This window comes from Heterocephalus glaber, unplaced genomic scaffold, assembly GCF_053883595.1.
Source record: "Heterocephalus glaber isolate CG9 unplaced genomic scaffold, H.glaber_assembly_v1.0 deba00000818, whole genome shotgun sequence".
NCBI classification, from domain to species: Eukaryota; Metazoa; Chordata; class Mammalia; order Rodentia; family Bathyergidae; genus Heterocephalus; species Heterocephalus glaber.
The window spans coordinates 17,395,754-17,417,334 of NW_028258164.1; the positions used below are offsets into that span (position 1 = coordinate 17,395,754).

At 39.7% G+C, this 21,581-nt stretch overlaps 1 protein-coding gene across 8 annotated transcripts in view; it reads left to right on the forward strand.

Annotated features, from left to right (window-relative positions):
- The window catches only part of Rbm33 (RNA binding motif protein 33), a 112,221-nt gene that overhangs the window by 63,190 nt on the left and 27,450 nt on the right, over positions 1-21,581 (forward strand). For all 8 annotated transcript variants that reach the window (XM_087207832.1, XM_004860335.3, XM_021240919.2 and 5 more), the window contains 4 exons: positions 15,755-15,887; positions 16,278-16,621; positions 17,817-18,146; positions 19,183-19,470. In XM_087207832.1, coding sequence (XP_087063958.1) covers positions 15,755-15,887; positions 16,278-16,621; positions 17,817-18,146; positions 19,183-19,470 — 1,095 coding nt within the window. The remainder of the gene's footprint in view (positions 1-15,754; positions 15,888-16,277; positions 16,622-17,816; positions 18,147-19,182; positions 19,471-21,581) is intronic.

Sequence of the window (21,581 nt, forward strand, 5' to 3'; positions counted from 1 at the left end):
TAAACTAGAAACCCACATGTATATTAGGTGGTAACTCAAAAGTAAACTCAGTATTGGATTTAAGGATATAAGGATTTAGAGGCTTTCTTGATTTGCAGCTATTTATGAATTATGTTGTGGTTTCCAAAGCTGGTTCCTTTTGGTCTCATTCCTATATTTAGCTAAAATTTCCTTTAGATTGCTGATCAAGTTCTGAAAATTTGTGGTTTTATTTTTTTAAAAAAATTTGTTATTTTAAAAACCTTAATTATTGTTTATTGAGTACCAGTACTTATTCAAAGGACTTGTCTAAATAGCTGAGGTTAGTAATTGTGTTGCCCAAGGCTAATGTGTGATTTCAGCCGTTAGATATATTGTTTCTGAGGAAGTAGTTCATCTGCTAGTTATAAAGCACCGACAATTTAAGCATTTTTTTACCTTTTCTCAAGATTGTGAACATCTTTATTGAAATCATTATTGGACTTATTTTCGTGTTTTATTTGCATTAATAGGGATACAATTTGATGTGAAAAAGCAGTTACAGTTTGAAGAAATAAACGTAAAGCAATGTATATTATTGATATTTTTGTAAAAGGGCGCTTACTAATATAAAATTAGGATTAGTTGCAATTTTCCTTAACTTATATTTTTCATTTGTGCAAACAGAATTGTATCTGATACTAGAAGAAAAAAACATATTTCGAGAGTGTTAGAGGAAAATAAAAGATAATTTTTGTGAGAACTAGAACTTAATTTTTAAGTTGTAGAGAATGAGGATGGTAAATATTGTTGAACTGCTGGGATAGGAAATATTCTTGGCAGGTGTGAAGTTTTGTGTTTGAGGTGGGAAGTGTGTGTGGGTGGAAATGATAGGGTTGCAGGTAGTGTTGGTTTCTGAGCCCAGCTCTCCTGTTAGCCCCACCTGCTGGACCTGAGGCTTAAGTTACAGTGAACTTATGCTGTAGGAGATGCAGTGCTGTACTTACTTCTGTAATCATTCTCCCTTAGAAAAAATAATGGAATGTGGAATCTATTTTTTTGTAAATGCAGAAGTATTATGTTTTTAATAAGTCCATCTGAATCCTGTTTAGGAGGATAATAAACTCTATGCTGCCTCCTATCATTTTACTTAACCCAGATCTTTTTTAAGTAAAGTTGTCTTTTCCCTTTTCTACTACTAGATTAAACTTGGTTGCTATGAATGTGAATTTAATTTTGTAAACATTTACCAAAGACCTACTTTTATGCCAAGTGCTCTGCATAATGCCAGTTCATAAAAGGCCCAAGTATAATTAAGTGGAACCTAACTTACAGCTTTAAGCTAATTTTCATTTTGAGTATAAAAATAGTGAAGACAGTACAGTATTGTGGTTTAACAAAGTGCATTGGAGATCACTTATTGGCTAGGCTCTCTGTAGGCTCTCCCTTGCTACTCTTCTATTGTTCAGGCTCAATCAGTATTCATTACACTGAAGTTTAACAAAACATTCAAGTTAGGAAACCTAACTTCATATTCAACATAGGATATTTGAATCATTGTATTTCCTTGGTACAGTAAACTAGATTTGAATTGGAAGTCTTTGTACCAGTTGGCATGAAATTGACAATTGAGCAAAGCAAGGTCCATTGTAATCTTGTCGTTGCCCAGTTTGAGCCCCTTTCCAGGACCCATTGCTCTGAGGACAAGGTACGCACAGTTGCTTTGTCAGTCAGGCTGTGCATTTCCCTATTTGTGTGTGACATCTGGTGAAAGTCTGTTGATGAACCTCTGTGCAGATTCCTGGGGGTCATCCTGTGCACAGTGGTGCACCCTCAGCCAAGGGCTTTGAGCACAGAAGGCACAGATGAAATTGTAGAATAGGCGTACACAGAGATTTGGTGCTGATACTGAGTTACCTTGCCACTTCCTAGAAGCCCTGCATAGAATGAGTAGTGTAGAGAAGGGATGTATATTTTCATATTTGGTTTTTTTTTTTTACTTCTGTTGCTTTTAAAGATATATATAAGTGAATTTACACAGTAGAGTTATGTTGTGCACACTGAACTGTAAAGAATTCAGCTCTGTACCCAACTAATGAGAAAGGAGAGATGACAGATAGTAGATAGAAATAGCACTAAATTTCTAAATCTTAAAGGATCTTACATTTGTCATTTGTGCTAAGTAAAGTTTTCCTTATCTTCCCCAGGATTGGTGCACTTGACTTGCTTAAAAGTCAACTTAGTGTGACAATTATATGAAAACTGTAATGATTCTTAATTTTGACTTGAGTTGTCTGGATACTTTCGTAAGTGATAGTGCCTCAACACTCCCCACCCCACCACTTGGAACTGAGGGTAGGGCCTGGGGCTTCTGGTGTGTGCTAGGTAAATTCTACCCCTGAGCTGACTCCCTAGTCCCTGCCTCTAGTTTTTAAATAATTGCAGAGAACTCTAGGCAACCTGATATGAAACATTTTTCATGGAATTATTTAACATTATTATTAACTCATCGCTGAGCTACATCCCCAACCAATCTAATAATCCCCAACTGACAGTAATTTTAAAAATTCAAATCCTAGGCCAAAATAACAACATTTTAGGCTATGCTAGATAGAGTAAGACTAAATTTTAATTTCCCATAAATGAATATTACTTAGAGAATTGAGTAAGCAATTTTTAAAGCAAAAATTTGAATGTCAGAGTGGCAAATGTCATAAGAAAAGGATCCTTATTTTTATTATTTTGAAAGAAATTGTTTTAGTTCTTGGCACTCGGTGTTTTGGTCGTGTTAGTCTTTGCATCTAGATGAGGTTTCTAATCTTTTTTACTCATTTAAGAAATTCTGTGAAGCACTTTGTAAGTTAACTTCCAGTAAAGATTATATTCATGTACTTAACTTTAGCTAGTGCTAAACTCCACAGTGTTTCTTCTCAAACTTATTTCTATTGCCCATTTTTTCAAATCAGAATTATGAATCTCTTTTGCAAATATAAAATGTATCTCAGTTGATACTGTATCAGGAATGACTTTTTCATCCTCATTTTCTTGTCACAACATTAGTCTTCCTAATGTAGGTCAGCTATAGACCATGTTTGCAGTATATAATGATTGCATTTATTGTGGGGAGCTGGTGCATGTACATAACACATCCTGATTCTTTTTTCATCTCCCTCCCCTTCTTTCCCAGTAGTGAAGATTTACATGAACTGATAGACATGGGAAATAGCATATACCACGGGGTTCACAGGTCCTGCTTTTGGGCTCCTTGCTGCTCCTGCTACCTACCAGACCATTCATTGGGTTCATGTCAGGACCTTCAAGTGTAATTTCACAAAACATTTGTCTCTCTCTTTTTTTTTTTTTTAATAAGAAAGAGGGAAGGAAAATGGTTTTCCAGAGGATTTGCTAGTTCTCCTTGTATGAAGTCAGAATCTGTGTTTCTATCTGAATTCTGTTTTCAATCTTGTGTTCTTCATTTTACATGTTAATAATGTGATTGGTTTCTCTTTCTACAAAGGCTTTCCCTGGTGTTCTTGTCACTAATATAAAATTATAAGTCCTTCTCTTATAGATTTTCCACTCACATTTTTGTCATTGAAGAGATATTGTTTCTTACTGAAACTTATTACTTGCTTACTGAAAGTAATACGAAAATGTTAATTGTTGAAATATTTTAAAGTGTTACTTTGAGATTTTTCTAACCTACTGTTTTTTTTCTTTTCCTATCCAATTGCTATTTTTTCTGGATAAATCCCAAGTAATTAATATTTTCAGGATTCTTGACCTAAGGTATTTTAGAACCAATATAGTCTTTTGATTTTGCATTGGTGTGTTGGGTGAGGACATTTTAGTTAGCCGGTTGAATAGCAAGTAGTTCAGCTGTTAAATAATTTCTTAGTGCTCTTTGTTTAAAATAAAAATGAAAATTGTGCTGGTAAGTTTGAATGAGTTTCTTAGCAGTTACAGTGTTAGGTAGAGCAGCAGATGAGGTTGGCGCTGGGCTGTGCTGTGGTGTGTGGTATCAGGTGGTGGTGATTGACGCCCACTAGATGGGTCCTAAACACCATTTCATGCAAATCATGCCTGAGGAGACTGCTGCATCAAATCACATTTCTTTCTGATTATACCCCTTGCAGCTGAGAATCCAGACTTCATTCTATCTAGGAAAGAAGGTCTTGCTTTTGAATGCTGCTGTTTTTAACAACATGCCCCAAATGCCTTGTAATTACTAACACTTAAGGTAAAGAAGGAATGATGGGCATTTTCTCTTATCACATCTATGAGTAGTAGCAGGAGAATGTGGGAGGAGAGCTTTCCAGCTGTCAAACGCTGTCAGGCTTGCAAGGAGAACATGCAGTTTAAAATGCAGGTGACATAATACCCAACATCCTCCACTTGCTCCTGGGTTTCTGATTAATCGTGATTACCATACATTATCATACCATCAAATTTAATCATATCAATGAATTCCCATCTGCAGCAGTAACAGGAGCAGCTAAACATGGTGGTAATTTATCAAATTCAGTAACCCTTTAACTCTACTCACTGCATTGTCAGTATACATTGTATATATTAGGTGGAGATAGGGCTGGGTTAAAGGTCACTCTCAAACTCAGAAGGGCAGGGAATATGCATTGAAATTATATAAAACCGATATCTTGGAGAGTTACTGTTGAAGTCAAAAACCATATTATAAGATAAGATATATGATAAACTTTTGTTTACTTTTTGGCTAAGTAAAACTATTAACACTGACAACATCTCCATAAACCCTCTTCAGATTATAATGCTGTTTAAGTTAGACTTAAAGTTTAAATACAGTTTGTCCATCTGTAACTTAGTTATGTAGCCTGGAAATGTCTGGCAGTAACAACTGTTTCAGTCTTGGACCACTTCTCTTTGCCAAGAACATCTCCGTGATCTGGTTTTTGTGGTGTCCTACAGAAGACACTTATCTTAGGGTGTTTGGTTTGGTTCTGTTTTAGTATTTATTTTCCCATGTATTTTTGAAGACCCATAAAGCTGTTCAGATGCATTGTTTGAATAAATTTTGAAAGAGATCCTAAGAGTATCAAAACACGATTCTTCCAAAAGAGTAGACTTTTCCTGTGAATTCTGGCCAGCACCTGCAGTTGTGTAATTGCCACAAGGATGATGGAGGACAGTTCTTCATTCCAAGATTCCATACTGCCCCAGCCTGGACCCTGGAAACCCCTGATGTTTTCTGTTCCTGTAATTTTGTGATATAAATGAAATATTGCAGCACACATTCTATTTGCAGTGTGGCTTCTCTCATGGAATGTACTGCATCTGAGCCTCATCTGTGTTGCACCTATCAGAAGTGTGTCTATGTGTATTGCTGTGCAGTATTCCAGTGTGTAGATCCACCACGGCTTGTGTATCCATTCACCAGAAAGGTACTAGAACCATTTGTGTGAACATAGGTTGTCTGTAAATACCTGGGAGGAGTATTGTAGGTCATGAGGTAAGTATGTTCATAGACTGAAATTTTAAAACAACTGTGCTTTCCATTCATGTAGCTGATATCACTGCTTTACTTTTTGAAATTTTTGTTTGAATGAAGAAATAGTCTTTTTAGAATATATGTTGTTGAAAATCAGTGGTGAATGAAAAAAATAGAGGGACGACAGTATTTCATATTTTACACAGAGTTGTGTTCAGCAACTTTATGGGAGTAGAGAGGTGTCACTGTTTTCTCATTTTTCAGATTGGGAAGCTTGAGTCTTGGAAAGATTCATTGCTTACATTGACACTGGAACCAAGATAGTCTGTGTCTTGATTTCTATGCAGTACCCTCTCCTTAAATGTTAAAATGCACATCACTAAACTGCACAAAAAAGATGGGATCCAAGAACCTGATCCTAATTCTTGTAAGATTATGCCAGTCTTTCAGTACTCATGTGGAGGGTTTACTAGTAGGGGATGTTGTGGGCAGGGGTGTTTGGGCAAGAACAGAGTTGGGGAGGTGCACGAGTATAGGGTTTTCATTTTGTGAAAGAATGTAAGTAGTCTTTAGTGGCTTTAGCAAAAGCAGTATTTTTATGTTACAGATAAATTTTTTAATCTTGTAATTAGTGTTCTAGTTTCATTGCTTGAACCAATAACACTTTTAATATGGAAATCCTAGCACAAGTACTACTTGGCACTAGGTAAATATGTGTTTTTAAAATGTTAGTATGCCTTTATAAATATAAAAGTACCTTCTAGGAAAATGAATGTAGGTATTTAAACAAGGCACAACCTGAGAAGAAAAAGAATCTGTGGAGAATGCTGAGATAAGAGGATTAACATAAGTGACAGAAAGCTGTAATTTTAATTATGTCGGGGGTCACTAGTGGTCTTTATTCTTTGCATTTAACCCATTTAATCAGAATTAACTGAGAGGTGTTCTTAAGTGTCAATTGGCTTCTTAAATAGTTCTTGGCATGTTAAGTGAGATTAATAAGTGAAAACATATTATAGAGAAGGTTGTAATTTATTGAAAGATTCATGAAGTTTCAATGACATTGTTAAGGTATTTAATTAGTCTTATTAAAACACACTGACTGACCCTGTTAAGGAAGCTGATAAGTCACATAATAGCTGTTGGAGCCTTTTTATTCTCAGCTTTATACGATTAACTTTGTGCTAAGCAATTTATGCAAAGTTTCCATCTTTTTTTCGTAACTGAAGTTATCAGTTCTTCCTGAATAGGATTAATATAGATAACATCATGTAATTAACAAGAGATGCAAAAAAGTGAAAGTACAATTTGTGTAAGAATTATGAGAGAGAGAATGACAATTTCTTACCTTGTATTTTTAAAGGGATATAAAGAAAAGAAAAACAGAGCAATTGTTTGAAAAGATTAGTCTTTTTTTTTTCTCTCCAAAGATAGAATTGCATTAGTACTAAAAAGTTCTATTAAGTGAAGTAGTCTCAACTCACATTCTTAAAATAATTCTGTATGTGGTAGAGGGAACTGCTAATTTATTACCCTTACACCCGTGAGATGAAAAACGTTATTAAGGAGTGATCACATCAGGAGAACTTTTTGTGTCCCAAACAGCAGACTGGAGCCTCAGTTTCTGTGGCCTTAATGGAAGGCAGATGTGTCTCAGAAGACGCATGGGAGATGGAAAGGGCACCTCAGGAGCCGTAGTCCGAAGGTTAGGGTTGTAAGCGGAAGATGGAACCCAGGGCAGCTCACCTGTAATTCTGTGACCTCGAGTCTTCATCACAGGGCAAAGTGCTTTGTCCAGACTGTGTGTCTTGGGGCTGCATTTTGTCAGGTCCAATATTGTGCCTTTTGTGGGCTGGGATGTGAGGGAGTGAGGCTCATGTCACAGAAAACTCAGTTAATGCTGACTTTTTAAAAGCCAAGTTTTTGAAAATTTTTCTTGCATAAAAGTGAGAAACTTCTCAGCTGGTACATTAGCTCTCTGATTTTTGTTATTGTTGTTGTTGTTTTTGTTTTTGAGACAGGGTTTTGCCTATGTAGTTTAGACTGGTCCTAACTCACTATGTAGCCCAGACTGGCCTCGAACTCATGGTGATCTTCCTGCCTCAGCCTCCCAAGTGCTGGGATTACAGGCATGGGCCACTACACCCAGCCCTCTCTGATGTTTTCCAAACCCATGCTTTTTTTTTCTACCCATTGAATATACTCATTGAATATACTTGTCTATTCCAGACCAAGGTGGACAGGGGTTCAGGCTGTTGGAGGTACCCCAGAGATGGAAGGAGCCAGTTTAGAGGCTCCATGCATCCTGGGAGACACCAGGAATCATTGGCTGGAAGCAGCAGTAAAATGGGCTGAGCCTTAGGACAGCAGAAGTACAGCCTGAGATGGGCATTTAGGCGCCTGTGATTATGTGAGGGGTTCACAGAAGCAGGACAGGAAGGGACATGGAACAGGGCTAAGAATTCTTTCAGGTGAGAGATTTGAACCTCACCCTGGTCCTTGGGAGTGAGGGCCCTGGGTACAAGTCTACTCAGTTATAAGCTAGGGGTGGTGTGCTGTGACAGCAACCCCACACCTGCTCTTTGTCCGGCAGACCTCAGAGATGCGGCACCTATCACCAGCCTGACAGCCTTTGCCCAGAGCAATGATGGTGAACTTTTTAGAGCAGTGATTGTGAACCTTTTAGAGTTTTCGGTGATACAAACAGTCCATTGAGGCTTGTGTGCCATAGGTTTGCCACCACTCCCCTAGAGTCTGTCCTAGGACTATCTCTTGGCATAGACAGATCTTAAAGCACAGAACCTTCAGAGCTTGGCACCATTACTGTCACTAGCCCGCTTCCCAAGCATCAGATTCCCCTCTGTGGCATCAGTGGCCTCTGTTCACAGGCAGCTGAGAAAAGAATGAGGATTATATGTGGGAATTTTATTTAACTGCCAAGTCTGAGACTGTACATGTTCACTTTGCCCCAACCTGGTCCTATAACCATGTGACCCTGCTGGAGCCTGGGTGCTGCTCAGAAGACAGCAAGAACCAAGAACACATGAGGGGAATCCCAGCAGTCTTGTCTGGGAACCTGGGACTCATGACCAGGGAAAGCCAGACAGCACCCATCTGCATCAGTATTTATTAGCATCCGTGTTCCTGTAACAGCAGCAAGATCACTCTTTCCATTTTTTTTTTTTTAAAACTTCCATCTGTAGACATGAAGCCGTTTTCTAGCACTGGGATTATAGGCATGCTCCACTTCACTTTGCAGTTAGCCAGATTTTTAAAAACATGCCGTAGTACTTTGAGGTTTAGAATGTGAGTCTGGGATTACCTTGATATAGAAATAGGTTGTTCATTCATCTTTACGTATACATGATGTCCTGCGTGCCCGGCACTGTGCCAGACAAGTGGTTGAGGCTTGTAATGAGGCAGAGAAACATCATGAAAGAAAGGAGGGGTAGAGGAAAGATGTTCATCTCACAGCAGCCAGAAAGAAAGGAGAGTGAGTGACCTACTTCCTCCAGTGAGGCTCCCTTTCTCACAGTTACCACCACCTCTCAATTGTCCATTCAATTATGAACCCATCAATGGATAGCATGATAAGATCACAGCCCTTACGGATCAATCACTTCCCACAAGCCCCACCTCTGAACATCAAGCCTTCAACATACAAACCTTTGGAGTACATTTCATATCCAAACCATAACATCTGCCTCGGACCAAATGAAGAGTCCATGGTTTTGACAGAAATGGCCTTCAGGTTTCTGAAAAGTAAACTAAGTAACCATTATCATAACCCACATCTAAGAGGTGTTATCTACAGCAAAGCTAGTGAAAAACTAGTAAGATATATCTTACTTTGATTCAGAAAGGAACCCTCCCAAAGGAAACATCACATGACATGTATGAAAGGGCAGGTCAGACAACCATTCCTGTAACTACTGTTTCTCCAAAGTTTTCAGATGGAAATTATCAATATACCAAAGTGGGCATGGTTGGAGTTGCCACATCCTTATTGCCTTTGATCACATGCTAATATTTGGCTACACTGGGTTATGTAAAAGATATTTAAATTTTTAAAAAAAGATAGACATGGTCTTAGTCCTCAGGGACCTGGCAGTCAGAGAGAAGTGGGAGTGGACTGGAGAGCTTTAGGAGACAAAGTTTCTGGGGTTTGCTGGTCCCTTTGTCAAAGCTTTCTATTTGAATCCAGAAATGTGTGGAGAAGAGGGGTCTATGGCAATTTGTCTTCCACCTTACAGAATCATGGAGGTTGTTCGAAGCTATATATGTTATTATTTATAGTCCAGACTACTTTCTGCAAAAGAGGCATGTAAAAGTGGTAATGACATATGTGATAGAGTTTTGTTATTTGTAGGGTACTGATCTAAGTACTTTGATCTCCCCATGAGATAGGTATTATTGTTATCCCAGTTTAATAGATGAGCAAGTAGAGGCCTAGACAGGTTCAGTCACTTACCCAGGGCTGCAGTCAGGAGATGACAGGGCTGGAGAAGGGTGTCTGTCAGCCTGGGCTCTGCTCCCTGGCCTCTGGAGCAGGTGCTGGCATCAGCCTGCTTCTGAGTGCTGCTTTCTTAGCTGAGCGCTTAGGATTGTCTGGAAGTTAAAGTTCTGCATAACTCTTACTGTAAGTTCTAAAAGTTTTCGTGTTCCATGAGTATGGAAAACTATTATGAGAGAATTGGGGGCTTTTGTATGTCACATTTAAACACCACTGAATATGCATTTAGATGGCACAGGGTTACTTAGAGAAAGGAAAGGTTTGAGAGAGAGAAAATCACAATATTAAGATTCCAAGGGAGGCAAGATTTGATATCTTCAGTTTAATACAAGAAAGTGTCTTTAGAAGTTATGAATATTTAAAGTAATTTTCCAGAGAATCTGCTAATGCTTAGAGACCCAGAAAGTAATGTATCTCGTTTGCAGGCAGTTTGAAATTTTTATTGAAAACTTATCTATCAGTTTTCCTAAGTTCTTCTGATTCAGTAATGGCTTCCTTTGAGAACAGGATGGAAGGGGATGAAGAAGAGTCCTTTTCCCTGATCCCAACCTCCGTAAAATCAGAAATCAGAACTTTGCAGACCTCCCACTCAGCAGTGGAGTGGGAGCCAGTCTGCTTTCCCAGTTACATTTTGCCTTATCTATAATGAGAAAACCTCTCTGAAGGACTTGAAATTAACTGTGAGGGAGGGAAGGAAAGGACTTAAGAAGGGCCTTGTGAGACCTGTGACCAGCGCTCTCTGGACTCACAACTCTGCATCACAGTACAAGTAGTTCAGGGTTCATATGGGACCAACACACTTCCCAGCTCCCTGTAAACTAGTAGGAAACTCAGGAACAAATACTGGGCCTTCTGTACTAAGTAACAAAGACAGAAAAGTCAGGAACAAAAGTGAGGCAGTGAGAGAGACGCTGACACTCCCTGGCTGCCCTGACAGCTTGGAGGAGAAAGGCCAGCCCCAGAAGCCCTGTCTTCCTGCTCTGGGAGGAGTCCTGCCTGGCATTTGCAGTGATGCAGCGGCACAGTAGGAGAGCAAGATACACCTGTAGTGCTCCACTCTCCAGTGGTGTGAGGGTGCAGCTGAGCTTCCAGTGATTCCGAATGATGGCTAAGTTAAGCTTTGTTTTACCCTCTGTTGAAATTGGTAGAAGAGTTTTAAATTGATGAAAGTTTTCACATTGAGTAGCTCTGGTTTACAGTACCTGCTAAGTTGAAATAGCCTCCAGAGGACTCTCCTCTCACAGCAAGCACTTGGTGCACTTCTCATCCCTCTGTCACACCTCTGCAGTCTGCTTTTTCATTAGCTCACCATCACCGAGGTGACCCTGATAGCTAACAAGTTCCAAGCCCTAGAGATGCTTAGTGTAGCAAGGCTGAGAGCTTTCTGACAGATCATTTATAATAGAACATGCTGTTCCAATGCTGTTTAGGAAAAATCCAGGCAAATGCAGTAGTAGAGAATCAATCAATCAATCTCTCTCTCTCTCTCTCTCTCTCATAGATTGTTGCTAAAAATGAGCAAGCAGCAAGCACATCATTCATTACAGAAAAGGTGACTTAGATGTGGCAGAGTGTTGGGGTCATTCAGGTGGAGGGAATGTCTGAGCAGTTTGGTCAGGGCTACATGGTGCTCAGGTGGAAAATGATCAGGGACTCTTGACAGGAGAACTGCTGAGTGACATTTAGGGGCCAGTTAAAAGTGAATATGAGTGCTTAGTGATTCCTTTGCACCAAGGTGAGCTTTTTTTTTTTTTTTTGGTACCGGCGATCGAACTCGGGTCCTTGTGCTTGTGCGACTGTTGACAAACCACTGAGCTAAATCCCCAGCCCCAAGGTGAGCTTTTTTTGTCCTGCATCCTTCATCCACCGATCTGGCTGCAAGGCAGAGAGGCAGGATGCTTGGGTTGCCTGTGGCTAGTGTCAGGGTGGGTTTCTGAAACAGACCATGAGGACCAGGGAGTCAGCCAGTTGGCCAAGAAGGAGGTGGGGACAGAAGGTGAAGTCTCTAGACTAAGGATTTAAGATAGGCCATTTTCTGTAGTCATTTTGCATTTTTTTTGGCTGAAGCAGAAGCACAGATTGTCTTCCAGAGAAGTACATGAAACCTTGGAGTTCGTATATACTAGGGTGACATTGCCAGAATTCATTAATTCTGATTTCAGTTGTAGACAACACTTTTATATCCAAGGTAAGAAAAAGTTGTTTTTTAAAATCCCCAAATGTTGTCATTTTTGTAAGCGTTTTATTATATGGGTCAAAACTCTCCTGGTTACAGTTTCCTTCTGTTCTGACGGAACTACTGAGCTCCTCAGCCTGTTTCTCAAGTACTGAAATCTCTGATGCTGTTGACTGAATGATTTTAAAATACCGAGATAGTGATGTGACTGGGAGTTCATGGTGACTTGCTGCCTGCCATACACTCCAGTTTTGTGGTTGTGTGTTGAGGTTGGGGAGCCTGCCATGGTCAGGGTGTTAGAAGCCAATGTCCTCAGACTAGGGCTCCTGGCCTCTGCCCCTGTGCCCGCTATGGTCCTTGCTCCAAAGTAGATACTTACAAGCTGGATTCTGACTGGCTCTTGTTGGATTCTGTGAGAATCACTGTAGTCATCTGTTACTGTTGGGTCAAGACTGTGTGATCCTTGGTTCAGACCCACTTCCCTGGCTCCCTCTGTCTATCAAGGTAAACCAGATAGTCAAGAAAGTTGACACTTTATTCAGATAACCTCTTGGCGAGCATCCCAAGCCTCAGACCCTAAGACTTGTACCTCATCCAGGCTATTCCCAGTGTTCTTTCTCTGTGGCCCAGTTCTGGTACCATCCCGAACCTGGTGTGTGGCAGCCACACCTTCCACAAGCTTAGGCTTACTGATTTATCTTTTACCTTGTTCCCTGATTCATCGAAAACCTCCCTGGTTCTGAGTTGTTGGACACTGCAGCTCCTGGATAGTTCATTTCAGACAGTCCCTGACAGGTGGCGGTCCTCCTGCTGACCAGACAACCCTGGAGTCAAGGATCTACTCAGGGTGGATCTATGAGTTAAATCTCTTCTCTGTGTTGATAGAAATCTACCCCAACTAAACTCACACCCACGTGGTCCTATTCAGTCATTTGGTGCAAACAAAACTAACCTACTTGTAAATGACTGGGACTCAGTTGGAAGAGACCAAACTTAAAAGGTTTGAAATCATATGATTTCAAACAGTGGTACTGATTGTCCTATTTTAATCTAGTATGTACATTAGATTAATAAAATATGTATATTAGATTTAATAAAATACATATATTTTGCTTAACCCTTTAGATTTTCAGTTTGAACAGTTTATTTTATAAATGTTTGTAGATACAGTGGCACCTTGGTTAACAAACTTAATTTGTTCCACAGTTTTATAAAAGATGGTCAGTCACATTTGTATTTGTGCAGAAAGGATGGCCATGGTCGTGTTTGTCACCTGATGTACAATTTGCAAAGAAAACCAATTTGGCCAAACACTGTTGTTTTGCAAACCACATTCTTCAAAAACAAAAGTGTTGGTGAACTCCGGTACCACTCTATTAGCTGGTTTCAAGGCTAGGCTAGTGTCCTTTTCAGCCACTTGGTAGTATAGTTTTGTTTATGGGTTTTATACTTTGTAGCATGAGTTGTTTTACTGGTTTCCTTTCTGTTTATCTGTTTAAAGGCCCTCCTGTGAGTTCCCTTAAGAGAGAAGTATAATTGAATGTACATCTACACAGCTTAAGAAAATGGCCTGCTTACTCAGCAAAGGGTTTTTACCCAGGGCCAGAATTGCTAAATGGCTTGGATCAGAGGGGATGCAATGCAATAAACTTCTCCACAGACCTGAGCGCAGGCTGGGTGACTCAAAGAAACATTTAAACATATTTTTCAAATAATGCAGAACCTTTGAGTATTACTTTATTGTCATCCTGAAAGTTTTGAAGATTATTTTAAAATGTTTTAGAAATGCCTGTACAGTTTGAATATTCCTTATCCACAATGAGTGGTACTAGAAGCATTTCACATTTTGAAGTTTTTCAGATGTTGGAATACTTACCATAGACTTTACTCATTGAGAATCCCTGCTACAGAAATTTGAAATCTGAAATGCTTTGGAACCTGAAACTTAAAGAGCACAAATGAAAACAGTTCCAGAATTGGGTTTTTCAGATTAGAAATGCTCAACTTGTATATGTCAGAACTATGTTGAAATATAAAACTAAAGATAGAATACTTTTGCTCTGTTTATAAATACAACATTTAAGTTACCTGGTAAAACACAAAATTATTTTGGTAGACATGAGTCCTGCATCCCATGTTTTCATTGGCTTCACATAAAAAGTGAGACCCTTTTTATCCTTGGGCAAAAGTAGGCAAGTCCAGGGAAACTCCTCATGCAGATTTAAAAGGTAACTGCATGATAATCAATTTGTTTGAAATAATTTTTCTGGCATTTTTTCAAAGTAAAAATATTAAAGAATATCCATACCCAAAGCACCACAGCAGTAAAATCTCAAGTTAATATGATAAAGAGTATATGTTTATAAGAGAAAAAGCTTTTCTAATGTAGCATGAGTACATGACACGGATTCTCCCTTCCCACTCTTAGATTCCTTGAGAACATTTGCCACTTTGGCTGTATCTTAATTGATGCCTCTGTGTACAGTGAGAAGCTCCACTTCCCACCTTAGACTTTAGTGTGGTGAGGATTTCCTTGGTTTTACATAAAATGCTAAAGAAAATCTACAAGAATTTGTTTTGGGGCTTTCTGTTCCACGTCTTTCTTGAAGTTCTTAATACTTATGTTTTCATAAAGATGTCATGTTTGTGTTAAACCTAGCTTCTTTGTCACTCTTAGCTAGCCAGTGGTCTTCTGGGTTCTGGTTTGGCCAGTGAATATTTTGTAGTGTTCTTCAGTGCCTGTGGGGAGCAGGGCAGAACAGGCTCTTCAAGGAGATGTCAGGCTTGTAGAAAAGTTTGTAAGAAAGAAGGGTGATTATGAAAAGCTATGCTGGCCCAGGTCTGAAGGATGGAGTTACAGTCAATGCAGACTATCCTCATGATAGCTAATAATTATTCCTTTTTGGAGAAGTTAATAATTCTTTCTTTTTGGGACATCATCTTTAAGTGCTGCTGTATAAATACAATGTTTAGAAAATTCTCAGTATTTGAAAGGCCAACTGGAAGGTGAGCAGTTTTGCTTTGTGTAGAGTTGTACTAAGTAGTCATTGAAAAATTTTATACTATGTGTTTAACATTTTTTTATCCAAAGGATAAAACTGTTTAATATTTCTCTTACAGTAATTTGGTTTCCTAAATATTCACATTTTCCTGTTATGTCAAAGGTTCCAGATTTTTGTTAGGGCACAAACTGAATTTCTTTTTTGAAGTAAAGCAGTTTCATAGCTGTAGCGTATGGTTGTGTTAAATAGATAGCAAAGAATACCATCTTTGAGAAAATAAATGTCATATGAAATTTCCAAGTAGACATTTAGTCCTTTGGATTAATGGGAAAGAAGATCAATAATTGCATGGATTTTAATAAGCTTAAAAATAATACTCTTGTAGCATTGTAATAGTATTAAAACATTGAATTACTTTTTGATGCTGCATTCTGTTTTTTTCAGTTTCATTATGGCAGAATCAGTTTTTATAGCATGTCATTATATGTGTGTATGTGTGCATAGAGAGAGAGGCATGGCAGGCTGACCATAGATATGTTGCCTGATATTTTCAGAGGAAAACATTGAACCATGTATACATTTCTGAGAATTACAAGGTATTTTTCTGTCTTTCACCCTGTTTTCCCATTGCTATTCTTTAGGGTCCTCCGGAGTTTCCACAGCATACACCTGGACCTGTTCCCAACAATTTTAGCCAGCCCCCACGACTTCCTCTCCAGGACCAGTGGAGAGCCCCGCCCCCGCCGCAGGATCGAGACCCATTCTTCCTGGGAGGTACCCTGGGAAGGGGTGGCAGGCACAGTGAGGGGAACAAACTGTACTCACTGATGCACCTGAACAGTTACTGTGAGAGCTGACTTAGCTCCCGTGGGATGTGTTAAAGGTGTCAGGTTTTGTACCGTGCATTTCTGCCTGTCATTTCACATGTTCACATTGGACAGTGTTAGTATCTAAAGTGTGAAAATTGTCACACAAAGGAGGAAATTGTTTATAGAAAATGACCTGCTAAGCAGCATAGAAATGGGCAAAATCTAGGATTTTGTCTAAAGATCCATGTCGTACCCACATTTGTAATTTTTGTCCATGGCAAGACAGTTCATAAACCTCTTTTGTAAGAAGTGTGTGGTCTTTCTAACCTGAAGGCATTGCTGTACTGCTGTTCAGTTTCAGGTGAACCAAGGTTTCCCAGTCACCTGTTCCTGGAACAGCGCAGCCCTCCTCCACCCCCACCACCTCCTACGCTTCTGAACAGCAGTCATCCCGTTCCTGCACAGAGTCCTTTAACATTCACGCAGCCAGGACCAGCATTTAATCAGCAAGGACAGCAGCCGGTGTTCCCGAGAGAGAGGCCCGTGCGACCAGCCCTGCAGCCCCCAGGGCCAGTGGGGATCCTGCACTTCAGCCAGCCAGGGTCCGCCACAACCCGGCCCTTCATTCCTCCTAGACAGCCGTTCCTGCCCGGCCCAGGCCAGCCCTTCCTGCCCACACATGCACAGCCCAACCTGCAGGTACACGCATGACCAGCCTCGAGGAAAACCTTGTGTGCATGGCTACATCCGTGTTGCATGAAAGTGAAGTTCAGATTTTCATTTTAGTCTGTTGGTTTGTAGTTAAAGAATACAGGGATTAGTTTTAAAGTGCACAGTTTTCTGGATGATATTGTTTATTTCTCAAATACTAGGAGAGATGGGAAAAGTGATTGTTATTTTTGGGGAGTTGAAAAATGCTCCTCTTCGTTCCAGCACTAGACAGTAAGAAGGTCCTTTGTGGGGAGGAACAGTTGTTGTTCACTCAGTATGTGACAGACTCGAATGCCCTCTGCTGGTGGGTGTGTGTTTCTTGGGTGGACACCGGTCTTTGTGACTTTTTTTAATCTGGTATATTCCTTCTTGTATTTCAGGTTTACCATTAATATATATAACAGTGGTTTACTTGACTCAACTTAGAAGCACATAGAATATGTACCTAAATGAAAAAGGGAAATGATTACTGTTTAGGTTGTTAATGAAGTATTAAATGTTTTTTAAGTTTTTTCTTTTTATAAAAAGTTTATCTCCATTGTAGAAATATTAGAATTTAGATAAGTTTAAGAAAAGGAGGGCTGGGGATGTAGCTCAGCGGCACCTGCGTGGCAAGCACAAGGTCCTGCATTCTATCGCTGGTACCACAAAAAAAAGAAAAGGAAATTAAATAATCTCATTCCTCACAAACAGTTACTGTGAATACTTTTCATGTGTGCTTTTTAGTCTTCTCTGAAAGCAGTAAGTCCTCATCCCTGTGCTTTTTCCCCCAGTTACCATGTCGTTTTGACCTCACATCAGTGAATTGTCTCTCTATGTAATCTAAGCCTACTGCGCAAGGTCGCTGATTTGGATGTGTATGTTGGTTTCAGTGTTTTGGTATTGTAGTGCAGTAGGGGATCATACTTGAGGTTATGTGTTGGTTCGCATCAGGGTTACTTCCTTCAGATAAATTCCTGGAATCCTGAGTAGAAAGGACTTGGGGCAAACATACAGTTTAAGGCACTAGCTGTTGGTGTACTACTGCATTTAAGGTAGTATCACTTTCATCAGCAAATTTAAAGTGAAGCCTTGTACCGCCTATTGTTTCTTTTTGGGGTGGAGGTTATTAAAGAAGCAGTTGATTTGGAATGTACTTGGTGTATGTGTCTATAAACTGTTGTTTCTCTTCCTTGGATGGCAGGGGCCCCTGCACCCTCCACTGCCCCCTCCTCATCAGCCGCAGCCCCAGCCACAGCAGCAGCCACAGCCCCATCAGCACCCGCCGCAGCACCATCAGCATCAACCCCCACACCAGGCCCCACTGCAGCCCCCGCACCAGCCTCCTCCTCAGCACCAGCCCCCTCCCCAGCACCAGCCTCCTCCCCAGCACCAGCATCACCACCACCTCTCTGCGCCACCCCCTCCTCTGATGCCTCTGTCTCAGCCACAGTTCCGGCCACATGTGCAGACGGCGCAGCCGCAACCCAGCAGCAGTCGGGTGCAGTGCCCCCCACGCCAGGGCCTGCGGCATGTAAGTATGAGGCTGTCTTCCCTTGATTTAACTTGAAAATAGAATTCAAGGGACATAATTGGTTAGATTGTCTTTCAGTTCTGATTTTAAGTGAATAGATATGTTGTATATCCTTTTGAAGTGAATCTGTGTTTTAAAAAACACTTAGGAAATTGTTTTCTTAACTACAGAAATTAATGACTTAACTCATTTGTGCTTAAAATGTTTAAAGGCTGTGTTAATATTGACTTCAACATCCTATTTTCATGTGCTGTGATGCTTCAGTAGTGATAAATATTAATTAATAGACATGTAACTTTAGAAAGTACTTTTGGGGGTCCGGGGATTTAGCTCAGTGGTTCCGGTGCCTGCTTTGCAAGCGCAAGGTCCCAAGTTTGATCCCCGGTACCAAAAAAAAAAAAAAAAAAGAAAAGAAAGTACTTTTGGGTGGTAGTCATGCTACCTTTCCCAGTGGCTTAATTTTTGATGCATAGAGTATCTCTGTCTCTTTTGCTTCCAAATAAAAAAATGAATTCAGGAGAAATGTTCTAACTGTCCTGTTGCCAGGTATTCTCACATTTCAGCAGTAAACAGAAAAGACAGATCCTTGCCTTTAAGGAACTGATGTTTAGTTGTGGGAAATTGACATGCATTTATTTGGTTGAGGATCATAACTTTAATGCTTGAATCCTCTCCTCTTCTGCCTTAAATTTAGATATGCTCTTGATGTCATTGAGTCCTTATGACAGATAGAGTGCTTTTTGGCTCTGAGAGTTTTGTTAAAAATGTTAGTCCTTGGCCTGAAGCTCCAACCAAAAATTACCTGGTGAGATTCTGTAAGCATTAGCCTATGTGTAGGCAAACAGGTTAGCTTTACCTTGAGTCTTCAGAATTAGGCTATGAGGCTGCATTTATATATGAAAATATCAGCTGCCCAGAAGAGAAGTCAGTTACTAATGAGAATGATCTTTTTAATTTTTTATTTCATGATGTGCCTTTTTATGTTCCTTCAGCCAGCTTCCCAGTTGTAATTAAAATGTCTTTGTTCTTGTGATAGAATGCAGCATCTCAGAATGTAACCAAACGTCCCATGCAGCAGATGCAGCCCACAGCTCCCAGGAATAGCAATTTGCGTGAATTACCCATAGCGCCGTCTCACGTTATAGAAATGAGCGGGAGTCGCTGCTCCTCCACACCTGCCGGTCAGGTGAAGCCCATCGTCAGCACATCCCCGCCTTCAAGGGCTGTGGTGGCTTCCAGGAACTCACAGGGAAAAACTGATGTGAAAGTCAAGCCAGGTAGCCCTTCGGCTCAACCTAAGGAAGAATCAAAAACAGAACCAGAGGTGAGGCATTTTCTTTGTTAAAAAAACTTGGTCTCAAACAGGAAACCTTCCAGGTCAGTCTTAGTTCACTCATCTAACAAGTTACTCACAAAATATGCCCAGTTTTTCTTTTTCCCAATTGAGTTTTTTAGCTGAATAGCTGTATATTCTCGCTAGTTTACTATATTGCATTTTATATATTTGAACAATTACTGTTGCATTATATAGGACCAATATATTCCAGGGCTTAGAAGATTTTTTTTTTTAAAGGGCTCAAATACTCTGTAAATATTTTAGGCATGTAGTCCGAGTTGTTGTACTCAACTTTGCATGTTAGCAAAAAGGCAGTTTCTGAGCAGTTCACTCAGAAATGGACATGTGTGTGTCCCAGTGGCAACTTCCAGAACCAGGAGAGGTCCAGATTTGGCCCGTGGGCTGTGCTCTGCTGACCCTGAGTACACTGCTGGGTTTCTGTGATGTTTTTTCTGATTCACACTGGACTCCTGGAAGATAGGGCCTCTTTTACTCTTTGTCTTCAAGACTTTGGAGGGTTTGGTTTGTTTTCAGTATAATTATATTGTTAATTTTAAAAGAGGTACAGAATGTTTCAAGTATTAATAATAAATGTGGGCCAGTATTTGACACAATTTGCATTTGAGGTCCTCACCTCTCACAAGCCTCAACTTCCTTATCTGTTAAATGAGGATAAAACAAGGAGACAATCTGGAAGTTTTATCAGTATTAGGAAGATTTATGTGGACTATAAGGAAGTAGCATAATAGATTAGCATTTAATATAACAATGATGGCATGAAATTTTTCTCTAGATGTGGATTTAGGCAAGTCATGCTTTCTTAATTTTATAAAAACCAGTTCACACTGGTTCTATCTTTTAATTAATTTTTTAAATTAGATTTTCTTCTAACAAATTACTGTGGTGGTTGTAATGTAATGCTACCAAATCAAAATTGTAATTATAAAGTCAAAATCTTGCTTTACCATTTAATAAGAGCTTGTTAGAAGGGTGACTTCTGTTTTATAATCAGTATATGAAAAAATAATGTAGATTTATAAACTGAATTGGGGTGGTTTAGGTAATTTTCTTTGCTAAAAATTTTTTAGTGCCTTTAGTTTATATAATAAAGCACAAATCTATTTTGATGAAATCCTGCCTACATTACTGAACATACTTTAACTCTTTCTGGATTGTTTGGGGAAATGCTAATGAATAGTAATTTTTCCTGTGTCTTGTGATGGTCCACTTAGTGCATCTGCTGCTCCCAGTGCTTCTGAGTGTTGCCCGAACTCCTCTGTTGTTTGGACTGTTTGTTTCGCCTTGCCTCAGTGTCCTTCTTGGTCTGTATGCCCACCTGGGTAGAAGCCTCTCAAGCCACCTTCAGATGAACTGTTTGGAGTGTGTCCAGAACTTGAAAATTAGGGAACTGAGCTGGTCAGAATTGCCTCTGGGTGAACAAACAGGCTCCCTAGGAGACCCCTGGATGACTGACCCCTTGGCTGCAGTCTGATATCACCTTCCTGATGCTTAGGGCTTGCTGAGGATAGGTAAGGCTATTAAATAGGCACATTCTAAGGAGATTAAATCTGACATTTTCTACAGTGGATCTGTGGCTATGAGTGACTTCTATATAATATTATTTTTTAAATGCTTAACTTTTTATAAGCTTTTCTTATCAGGTGTATTTTATGAAAGTTATTGGATTTTTTCAGAGAATTTTTTGATAAACTCTCAGAATGGTTTGGGGCTGAAATTTTCAAGGCATTCCTTATATACCATTAATATTCCAATACTGCAATTGGCAACATTTTGATTCTGAGGCGGGTACATGAGTTCAAGGTCAGAGAGATTGACTCATGCTGTTCATTATAACCAATTATTCTGTGACAAATGAGTTTGAGATCAGGCTGAAAATTCTGTACAAAAATCAATAGTTCTAATCAGGGCCTTTCAGGTCATTTATACCCCACCTTTTGTTGGTTTGTCAGGGAAGAGCCAGATAAAACCCATGTGACGGCGGGCCTCGCTGCTAGTGCCATTCCTATTGGAAACATATTTTGATATCTTAAATGAGTGGTTTAATTGGTTTTAAACTTGTAAATGAGTGGAAATTTACA